General features: G+C 42.2%; 1 protein-coding gene across 1 annotated transcript in view; it reads right to left on the bottom strand.

Moving 5' to 3' along the window:
• Nucleotides 1-4,935: 4,935 nt before the first annotated feature.
• Nucleotides 4,936-11,960, bottom strand: part of LOC101854489 (D-aspartate oxidase) — a gene marked incomplete in the record, with an annotated part of 14,778 nt that continues 7,753 nt past the window's right edge. Inside the window, 5 exon segments of the mRNA XM_005095431.3 lie at nucleotides 4,936-6,737; nucleotides 8,729-8,827; nucleotides 9,172-9,301; nucleotides 10,004-10,068; nucleotides 11,393-11,494. Coding sequence (XP_005095488.2) covers nucleotides 6,594-6,737; nucleotides 8,729-8,827; nucleotides 9,172-9,301; nucleotides 10,004-10,068; nucleotides 11,393-11,494 — 540 coding nt within the window.

Raw genomic sequence — 11,960 nt, 5'->3', positions numbered from 1 at the left:
GGGAACTCTATGCCCCACTTTCCAAAGAGGAAATTTACTCGTTAATCCAATCCGTATGCTTTGCATAGCAGTAAGTCAAAATAATTTTTCGAGAAATGCCGAAAGTTCGAAGAGATCTTCACACTAGAAGTAGAAGTATTCTAAAATGTGAGGAATACAACCCCTGGGGTTACAAAATGACCCCAGGCGTATGGGTAGAGTTAATACAAACAATGTATTTTTCTGTTTTATCTGTCTGTTGACTTTGCTTTATCTCGTCACTAACTGGCCATAATTATAATGACGCTGTGCTGCTCTTTAATTAAAGCTAAAATTTATACAAATCCTGAGGGTTCACAGTAACATAATTGTACTAAGATTTACGTTGAAAATTAGCCAATTTTCAATCTGACTTTGTGTGCAAGCTCACCCCCAAACCTGACAGTACAACAAGGTTTTGATGTACTTTATTTTAGCTGCGGTTTATTATCAACTGCAATAGGTTATGATGATTAATTGAGCATGCAGGTGGGATTTCCGAAGTGTAAATGGTTTGTAAGAACTTATGTTATCTGGATCGCATTCAGTTTGGCAGCTGTGCGTGATAAGCAAGCCAGTTTCAAAATCAGCAGCAGGGCAGCTGAAGGCCAAACGTTTCCAGTATTTGCTAAGCGTGCAGTACCCCTTATACGCTTGGAACTCGGATTCAACGAGCTCAGATTCAACGAGAACTCGGATTCAACGAAAGGAGATGGATTTTCCGTGTTTTTTTTTTACTTCCTTAAGATCAATACAAAGAACCCGGATTCAACAAATACTTATACGAGCAAGCTCGGATTTAACGAGGGCGTTTTCAGGGTTCTCCCACAACTAACTTCCCGGAAACCTTCCAATACACCTGCATCGTGAACCACTATTCACTTAGCCGATTGCATGCGACCAATCAGCGGCCTTCTTTCATACATGTACCAACACGTGCGTTGTTGGCACGTGCACGTGTCTACTCTAGCGACAACTCTGCAACTGATCATTATTACAATGATAAGCTTGTCTCGACGTAGATCTACGTAATGGGTTGTGCACTGGTCTATGGAATCAAAAGTTGCCGTATGCTGCTAGGCTCTTCAAAATAACACAACTTTTCGGCAAACAGTCGAGATGACACAGGCGCGCATTTGAACGAATCGGTCTTTTTTGCTCATCTCATAATATTATATGCAGGCATTTCAGGCACCACTTGTTACTTCTCTTTATACATTACTTTTGCTCAGTGCCTGTAACCTCATAACCCTCGGATTCAACGAGATTTTAGGTCAGTTCCGGCGACCTAGTTGAATCCGAGTTCCACTGTATAGAAGAATCAGGGGAGCTGGTAGTTTAGTGATTAGGATTCTGGACTTGTAATCGTCGTGAGATTGAGGATTTCGGGGTTCGAGGCTCCGTTCAGTTCAACGTTGTATCTTTGGGAAAGGCATCATCATCAATGCCTTTCACCCCTGGCAGGGTATAGGCCACATACAAGCTCCTTCCATTTATCTCTGTCCTGAGCCATCCTTCCAAGCTCGTTCCAAGTGAGCTTCATTTCTCTCATGTCCCTTTCCACGCATCTCCTCCATGTTTCCCGTGGCCTACCCCTGCCTCGTGCTCCCTGGGGGTTCCACTGCAGTGACTGTCTTGTGATGTTTCCGCTGGGCTTTCTTAAGGTGTGTCCCATCCATCGCCACTTTCTTAGTCCTATTTCTACTTCTACATCCTTTTGTCCTGTCCTTTCCCACAGCTCTTCATTTCTTATTCTATCCTGCCACTTAATTCTTAAAATACTCCTCATACATCTGTTGATGAAAGTCTGGACCTTATTCAGTACTGTCTTCGTTGTCTTCCAAGTTTCGCAGCCGTAGAGGAGCACAGACTTGACGTTGGAGTTAAAAAGTCGAATCTTGGTGCGCAGTGAGATGTTGCTTGCTTTCCAGACTTTTGATAATTGCTTGAAGGCTGACCTTGCCTTGGCGGTTCTTGCTTTAACATCTGCCTCGGTTCCACCTTTACCATCGATGACACTTCCAAGGTAGGTAAAGGAGTCCACTTCTTCAAGGGGAGTGTCTTCCACTGTCACAGCAAGGTTTGAAACTTTTCGTAGCTTCACTACTTTTGACTTGCCTGGATGTATACGTAGGCCAACACTCCTTGATAGGCTGTTGAGTTCCTTGGTCTTTTCTTGAATCTGAGCATGTGTGTGAGAGAGCAGTGCAAGGTCATCGGCGAAGTCCAAGGGATCCATTGTATTCCATTACGTTTACCTCTGGTGGCTTCTTTCATGACCCAGTCAATTGCCAGTATGAAGAGAAAAGGTGAGAGCAAGCATCCTTGTCGCACTCCTGTCTGTACCCGGAATGGTTCTGAGAGTTGTCCTTCGTGGAAGACTTGGCAGCTTGTTCCATCATAGGTGGCCTTCACAAGCTTGACGATTTTCTCAGGTATTCCAAAATGCCGCATGAGTTTCCACAGAGTTTCCCTGTCCACGCTGTCAAAAGCCTTTTCATATTCAATGAAGTTGACCGCGAGTGGTGAATTCCATTCAAGCGATTGCTCAACAATGATACGTAGAGTAGCGATCTGGTCCACACATGATCGGTTTTTGCGGAATCCTGCCTGGTTTCCTCGAAGCTTCTCATCCGTTGCTAGCTTGATTCTCTCAAGGAGTATCCTGTTGAAGACTTTCCCAGGTATGGAAAGGAGTGTAATGCCTCTGTAGTTGTTACAGTTGCTGAGGTCTCCTTTCCTTGGCAGCTTGATTAGGTGGCCTTCCTTCCAGTCTGATGGTATTTGCTCCTTTTGCCAAACTTTTTCTAATAGAGCATATAGAATTTCCACAAACGTATCTTTCTCTGCCTTAAGGGCTTCCGGTGGTATATGGTCGGGACCAGCTGCCTTGTGGGACTTCAGTGTTTTTATAGCGGCTGCAATTTCCTCTCTTGAAGGTGGTTCCGTGTCTATTGGGAGGTCATTTCTGGCTGGAAGAATTTCTGGTTGGTTTTCTGGAGGTGGTCTGTTCAGTAGTTGATCAAAGTGTTCTCTCCATCGGTTAAGTTGCTCCTCTGGGTTGAAGATAGTCTTTCCTTCTTTGTCTTTCACTGGTAGAGTGGGCTTGCTGAACCTACCTGAAAGAGTTCTTGTAGTCTGGTGTACAATCCTCAAGTGCCCGTCTATTGCTGCTTTCTCTGCCTTTTCGGCCAGGCCATTCAGGTAGGTATTCTTGTCCTTCTTGATGGACTTCTTTACCTCCCGGTTTACTTCAGTGTACTCTTGAGCAGCGAGTTTCTCAGTTCGGGTACGCTGTTGTTGACTTGGGCCTTCAGCTCTCTTCTTCTTTTGACTTTGTCTAGAGAGTCCTGTGAAATCCATTCATTCCTGGTGTTGTCTTTGGGTCCTAGGGTGCTCTGGCAAGTTGCATTTACTGCCTCTCTTAACTTATCCCAGTGTTCGTTGACTTCACATTCATCCAGATCTTGAAGGGCTTGAAATCTGTTCTTCAGTTCCAACTTGAACTCATTCTTCTTTACTGGGTCTTTCAGAAGGCTCACTTCATACTTTAGACGATTTTCAGCGGCGACTTGTGCATATCTTCTCAGTTTTAGTTTCAGCTTTCCAAGGATCAAATGATGGTCTGATGCGACGTCTGCTCCTCTTAAGACTCGGACGTCCTCCAGTGAGCGTCTAAATTTTCGGGAGATGCAAAAGTGGTCGATCTGGTTTCCGTTGTTTCGTCCGGGGAGACCCAAGTGGCCTTGTGAATCTTTTTGTTTGGGAAGATTGTACCTCCAATGACCAAGTTGTTGAATGTACAGAAGTTTTGGAACCTTTCTCCATTGTCATTTGCCTCTCCTAATCCGTGTCTGCCCATGATTTCCTCATTGTGACTATTGTCCGAACCTACCTTTGCATTTAGATCTCCCATGACAATGTTGATGTCCTTACCTGGAAGTTTGTCGATGACGTTCTGCAGGCGGTTGTAGAAGTCATCTTTATTCTCCACTTCTGCATCATTGGTTGGAGCATACACTTGTATGATGTTCATGTTAATGACCTTCTTCCTACCTTCTCTTACCTTGAGTTCTTTCTTAGTTCCAAATGAGGCCATGATGATCCTTGGACCATGTGCTTCCCAGCCCCTGAATGTCTTTTGAGCTGTTTTTGATATGATCATCCCTACTCCTTCCCTGTGTGGTCCATCATTGTCATTTCCTGAATAAACAAAGAGCTCCCCCTCTTTCATTCGCTTCTGTCCAGACTGGTTCAAGCGGGTCTTGCTGATTCCCAGTATGTGTAGTTGGTATCGGTGCATTTCTTGGAGAACTTGTGCAGTTTTTCCAGCCTCATAAAGGGTCCTAACGTTCCACGAGCCGATCCGAAGAGATTTGGACTTGGATGATGGTGGAGGCTTCTGCCGAGCAGCTTCCTTTCGGCTTTCACTGCCTTGCATCATAAACTCTCCATTTGGAGAAGATCCACGATCAGCCAAGCAGAGATAATGGTTTTTGCTTGTATGTGTTTCTGTAACAGGTTCTTTTTACGCGAGAGGTTGTTAGCCTCATGACTCAACCCCCGACCTGGAGGCAGGATGACTCTGTTTCAGGAGTCACTACCTGGTTCGCCATTTAGTCGCCTCGTACGACACGCTAGCACCACGTCAGTCCTATTCTTCTCGATGCCAAGACTGCACGGCTTTTGGGAAATGCACTTTACGCAAACTTCCCCTTTTGATGTGGTCCTGTCGGAGATAGACGTTAATTTGTGAGGTCCTTCTTCTTATATCATTTAAATCTTTATTGTTGCAAGGGGCATAAACCTATACACTACAAATACAATTTTATTTAACAGAAGAAGATGAAGGAAACAAAGAGCCAAAACACTCATCAAACTGAAATTAAACTGAAAAGAAGCAAGTAATGCCCTTGACTTTTATTTCCTCTGATTCTTTTTCTTTATTGCAAATATAAATCAATAAACCAACATGGAAAATACTTGGCCAGATGAAATAGATCTTAAAACGAACAAGTAGTTGAAAAAGAGGGAATAAAATAGTAGATTGGCATCGTATGGCTTCACAAAGTTATTTTTTTCTCATTTGCTCACTTGTTGATTGAACAATACGAATAAAAGAACAAGATTTTTATTTTCAAAATAAAATAATAAATTTTGCTGCCTTTTCGAATGGAGTGAAAAATACAGGTACAAACAAATCTTTTGAAAGGTATTTCTCATTTTCATCCCTGAAAACTAATGCTGCTCATAACACCGAAATTGTTACTGCAACCTCAACCGATTAAAATAATTTTAGTCAGAGTCTCTCAGACGCATAGGCAGAGAAAGAACTTTCATAAAGATGCAAAAATATGAAGGTCTCCAAACCTTTAAAAGCTGGCTTGCTGCTGGCGTTAAGTAGTCTATAATATTTTTTTCATATATATTCTAATTTGATGACTGCAAGAAATGTGAATTATGACACAGATCATCAAATTGTTTTATATTCTTCCTATGGCCTCATAACATTGCACCATACCGGTACATTTTGTATCAAGAAAGGAACAGGACCTTAAACTTAAACATAAATTTATTTCTACGTCGGGGCAAAGACCATGAAAAAGTCACATTGTTACATCCTACATCAACAAGTGAAGGCAATACATACATGTACACTACTAAAGCTTTACAGAGGAGGGCAGAATGTCCCAGACCCTGAGAATATCATGGCTGAATGAGAAAGTGTGGTGAGCCTACTTGTACTGATGTCTGGAAAACATCGTGTAACTAAAATTAATTTTTTTTTCATATATTACAGTGAAGTCCGCATAGACTGAAAACGCTTAATTTAAAAACAACTGTAACCGAAAGAAAATAAAATCCCCGATTTTTTCCTCTCTATTTGAGCAACCTCTCTTAACGGATGTTTCGCTAAAACCAAAGAAAATCCAGGGTCTCACAGATTTCAGTTTAGATCAGACTCGATCATATCTTGGCAGGCAACATTAATGACTGAGAATTTTCTGCTCCAAAACAACAAAAACAAAAATGACATATTGAGATAGTTAAACATACTGTCGTGACAGATGATGAAGAAAACCCCTCAAAGACACTGTAAAATGTCATTTATACATAACTTTGACCAGCACGTGGTGAAAAACCCTCATCGTTCTCAGGGGTCACAAACACAACAGGAAACAATATCATCGTTTTCCACAAGCCAACCTAATGCACAAGGCACTTAGAAGGAAACCATGGCCCAACCCTTTGTTTTAGTTAGTTTTACGACACCTGCAAAACAATTCAATAAGTTCAAACAAGTTCCAAAGAATGGAAGTGTTATTAAACAAAAATAGCAAACACTATAAAGGAGGAGAGAAAAGAACGATAGATGTTTGATAGGAAAGAATGAGCAAGCCCCACCAGAGCAGCGGCCAACTATTCAGTGTACAGTTAGAAACGAAAACACAAATTATAAAGTTTTCAAAATAATCTATACAAAATTCCTGCCTCGACCCGAGCGTCAGAGCAGCATGAAACGAGCGAGCAGCCGCGTAACATCATGTATAAAGTTCCCTCTCTCGATCAGAACGTCAGATCAATGTTTTGAAGGGCAGCATGAGGTGAGCGAAGGGCTTGATGGTTCTCTGTAGGTCCAGGACCAGATGAGCCACGTAGACTCCGGTCCCCCAGGCAAGAGTCAACGTCTCTGTACCCAGGCCAATGCTGTGCACAACCTATAGGGAGGCAGAGGACAGTGAGATGAGAATGAGATGGGTAGAGATGAAAACAGAGATGGGATTTTTTTTTGGTCCCCACATCACAATGAAAAATTTGCAGTGGAATGCATAGTAAGTAGACTACAATCGACTATAACGGAAGAGTTGATGTCATCCGGGAAGTGAAAAAGTAGATCAACTCATCCGAAGTTCAGCTTAAGCGTCGGGAACTGTAATGTAAAAGAGGTGCTGGGACAACTTAGAAAAGGATCAGCATAACTCAAATAACTGAAGATCGACTCTAGCGAGTTCAACACAAACGGAGTCGACTGTAGTATATATACAAGCACAAGTCAACACTTTCACACACGCACGCACACACACACACACACACACACACACACACACACACACACACACACACACACACTCTCTCTCTCTCTCTCTCTCTCTCTCTTACTCTTAGATACACAAGCGCACCTACACGAATAATGATAATGACAGGCTACGAGGGGGGTGGGGGTCAATAAATCTTTGGTCAGGTTATGAAGGAATCATGGTTGAGTAGTGAAATTTCTCCAACCTTTGGACAATTTCTTTGGAACACACCTAGCAAATTTTTGGGGAAATCCGACAATAATAAGGCACTAGTTAGCGTGTTCAGTGAAACCATGCACAAAAACGTTTGGTTTTTCTTTGCTGAAGATGTGCCATGGAGCCTGTTGAATATCGCTCAGTTATCAAGTTTTTACACTTGCAAGGAAAATCCCCTTCGGACGATTTGCAGGAAATGGTTCAAGTTTATTGGGACAAATGTCCTCGTTATAGTGCATGTACTGTGACATATTGGGTGAGAAAATTCAAATCTGGATTCATGTCGGTGATGGATGAAGATCGTGAAGGGCGCCCATCTTCTGTGGTAACTGAAGAGAATGTATCCATAATGAAGAAAAGGGTTTTACAAGATCGATGTACAACTGTTAAACAGCCCTCAAGTGAAACAGAAATCAGTGTAGGGTCAATTGAAACGATTCTCCGTGACCATCTTAACATGAATACGGGTACCCCGCCTTTTGACAAGTGAGCAAAAGAAGAAGAGGGTTGAGTCCTGCAAAACTCTCCTTCGAATTGAGCCCAGTGACATACATTTCTTTAAAAACATGGTGACTATCGATGGAACATGGATTAATAATTTTGATCCAGAGCAAAAAATGTCTTCTATTCAATGGAAAACCCCTTCTTTTCCCTCACCAAAGAAGTCAAAGGTAACACGGTCCAGTGGAAAGGTCATGCCGTCGTATTTCTGGAATTGTGAAGGTATCATCATGACTAACTACCTAGAAAATGGAAAAACAGTCACAGGGGACTACTATTTGGGTTTGCTGATAAAAATGTGGTCCGAATGAGTGAGAAAAAGGCGTGGACAACTTAATGGCGTCCTCCTAATACATGACAACGCCCCTGCGCACAGGGCACATGAAACAGTTCAGACAGCAGAACAGTGCGGCTTTGAAGTCCTGTCACTCCCAGCTTATTCACCAGACCCAGCCCATTCAGACTTTTTTCTGTTTCCTACTCTTAAAATATCACTGAAAGGGCGTCGTTTCCATGACAACAAGGACGCCATTGAAGCTGAGAAGACTGGTTAGGGGCCCATTCAGGGTCATTTTTTCTCAAGGACTTTTGAAGTTGAAGGTCAAAGAGAGGTGGCAGAAATGTGTTACTCTGCGTGGTGACTATGTAGGGAAATGAAAGTATGTGTGCCAAGTTACAAAGCTCTATCTTTATTCCTTCATATCTAGACCAAAGACTTCTTGAACCTCCCCGTGTTCATTATTAAACTTTGGTTTCATTTTGTCCACACTGATTTTGAGAGTAGAGCACTACTATACTCATCCGAAAATCAACTCCGTCATGCTGATTGATACTTTAGTACACGTATTTACTCACAAGTCCTGCATTGAGACTTTACAGACTACCATGATTCAAAAAATGCCCAAAGATCTTACAGGAAGAATGGCACTGCCACAGTTGAGCATTTCTATCTTCACCAGAGGCGGCTCCTCACTGGGGCGTTTCTCTGCCCAGGCTTGTACCACCCTGCAGTCCTAGAGGGGGAAAAGATGGCAAAATTTTAATGTGAATGCAGAACCGCCAGCCAAATATAAAACAACTGTCTACGAGCCCGCTTAATGCACCAGGCACTGAGAAGGAAATATTGGCCCAACCCTAGGTGGAGACGCAAAGCTTTACTGGAGTCTGGGGGGCCTGTGGCGAACAGCAGTCGCCGCACGAGGGACTGTCATCTGTGTTTAAAGAAGAAGAAGAAGAAGAAGAAGAAGAAGAAGAAGAAGAAGAAGAAGAAGAAGAGAAGAAGAAGAAGAAGAAGATGATGAAGAAGAAGAAGAAGATGATGAAGAAGAAGAAAAAGAAGAAGAAGAAGAAGACCCACCTCCAGGAAGGGAATCAGGCCGCGGGCCTTCCGGAGCACCAGGGCTGTGGGTTCTCTCATCACCCCAGGTCTGTGCTCGCTCCTCTTCCAGTGGTAGCCCACGTCCACACACTCGCAATCCTCGCTACTGCTGATGAACATAAATATGTGTGTATGTGCCTGGTGAAAGGTGCCGTATGATGCATTTTGAGGAACTGCATTATATTGCACTATCATTAGGTATAAAAACCATTCCTGAACAACATGCTTTTAGAATTTGAGAAGATAGCTTCACTACTTTGTGAGATCTGGTTTATACTGTTAAGTAGGTTGCGGAAACAAAGTTTTGAGAAGAATGGGTCTAAGGTTTCCCGTAAATCTGGATCGCGGTCTTGTCGTCTCCAAGATTAACGATTGATCAGCCAGACAAGTTGCTTGTTTCCAAAATACTAGACAACACCGTTGCAACTTGATAAATTGTATATTCCTTTACCTTTCTCCAGGCACGCATACACATTTCCCCTGCCTTTTATATCTAAAAAAAAAAAGAAAAAGAAAAAAGAAAAGAAAGAAAATCACACACATGTGAGTGCGTATAACCAAGATCTGAGGGACTGCCAAAATTTGTTCATCGGTTTAGCCATATTTTTTTTTAGTAGAGGGTTTTACGACCGCATAAGGTCATATAAGCGCCATCCATGTTGAAAGAGATTGCACAAATAGCTAATACTTTTTAAAAAACCCAAACAAACCGGAGATTCTGTTTTCATTTGGATTACCGCTGGTTTTTTGGGGGGTTTTTTTTTTGGCTTCACCGTGTTCGGCTTAAGCTGACTCCACTTTATTCACTTACTTAGAGGGCACAACAGAAATGTTGTCATCTGTGACGAGGAAGTTCTTCGTTGGCTCAGTCTTCACCTGGAACAGAAATTCACGGAAATGCCCATTCCTGTTTATCTGCAGTCTTCTGAGTGCGCAACATTAACAATTTTAGATTCACATCGGTCATGATTTTTAAAAAATCAATGTCGATATTAAAATAACAGCATGTATTGTAATTCACGCAGAAGAATAGATAATAAAATAGTGATATATTTTTAATAAGTAATTAATATCCAGTTTCCATTCTTCTATGAGGCTCAGGGTAAAAAACGGTACTCGGCCTTGCTTTGATGTCTACCTGCTTACTTGCCATATCAAATACATGTATATACATTACGTCATATCTTTCCTGCTTTTTCATGAGTGGCCCAGTATCAACTTACCATGCGGTACTGCAAGGACTGGAAATAGTATGACTCAGGACTTTTGAGAAACGGTGTTTTTGAAATTCAAGGGAATAACTCAACTTAAAAGCGACAACATCGAAAATGTGTTGGACTTTTTAAATTGGGATTTTACTACATTTATTGTAATGTAAACGCAAATAATATTTTCACTTCTTAAAGACAAATAAAAGAAAAGGATTTGTAGACTCTGCTATGGCAGACCAATTCTCGCAGAAATTTGAGCATATTGTATACAATCTTCATTTCCACTAGTGGACGTACGTGGCTTGCAGGCTTCTCTCTTGGCTTCAGTATTTCTATTTCGTAAAACCTCATGCAGTCCACTCCGCTTGTGCAGAACTCGCTTAGTTGATCTTCTGCTGGGGTTTCAGCAACCCTACTTCTTTACAGATCCCAACGATTAGGCTGAACTTTGGTCGGAGATGGACGTTAAACTCGGGAGGTTCTTCCTCTTAAATAACCTGATAGTGCTGATAGGGGCGTTAAACCTGTAATAGTACCATTATTGAACTTCAGATGAGTCGACCCCCCCCCCCCTCCGCACGACATCAACTCATTCGTAGTCGACAGTAACTGAAGACATGAGAACAACACCAAGGTCAAGTCATATTAAAATTTAGATGATTTCTAGAAAATGAGCAAAAATCTCATATCATGAAATACTTCGAGTAAGTTCCGATTACAGGGCTTATAAAAATACTTTTTCTGGACATGACGTTCGATGTTGCATTTAGGCCTCGAATCTTTAAACAAGAATAACTGGGCGTAGGAACAGAACAGCGCTTCATCGGTGCTATTAATAGATAGCTCTTTGTTGCCGCTTTCGAATGATATGCAGAACTCTAATTTTAGGAACATCTAAATGTCCCTTATTGTTGTTCTCAGGACTTAAGTATTTGCGGCCCTCTCTGATTGAAGGTCGACAAAAAAAGATCAACAAAACATGTACGTACCCGGACCATGTGACCTTTGACAGGCACCAGCCTGGGGTCAGACATCTGTTCACGTGCCCTCATGCCGGTACAGTTGATGACGATGTCGTACTTGCCGTACAGCTGGTGGGTGACGACAAAACTCACGACAATAAGCTGCTTGACAAAGTACTATTTGACAAAGTGCTATCGCTTGAAATAAGGTTCACTCAACACCATCATCATCATGATCGTCATCCTCATCATCATTGCCTTTCTCACCCTGCATCAGGGTATAGGCCACGAACAAACTACGTTCCACCTTTCTCTATCTTTGGCTAGCCTCTTGATGTTATTCCATGTCCTCCCACTTTTCTGTACATCGATTTTTGTGATGATTCCCTCTCAAAACGACCCCCCGGGGGCGGTGCCACTGACTGAAGTGTCTTTAGGCCATTCCTAAAAGGGGGGGGGGGACATTCTCGTTCTAATGCACAGTAGAATTGTAAATGTGCTGATCCAACAATGTCATGCTCGTAACTGTGCCTGAACTACACCAGGAAACTGCTGCTTTTTCTTTCCTAATCCTTACTATCGCCATTTTCCTCTA

Source organism: Aplysia californica, unplaced genomic scaffold, assembly GCF_000002075.1.
Source record: "Aplysia californica isolate F4 #8 unplaced genomic scaffold, AplCal3.0 scaffold00104, whole genome shotgun sequence".
NCBI lineage: Eukaryota > Metazoa > Mollusca > Gastropoda > Aplysiida > Aplysiidae > Aplysia > Aplysia californica.
This window is presented reverse-complemented; position numbering and strand designations above follow the sequence as displayed.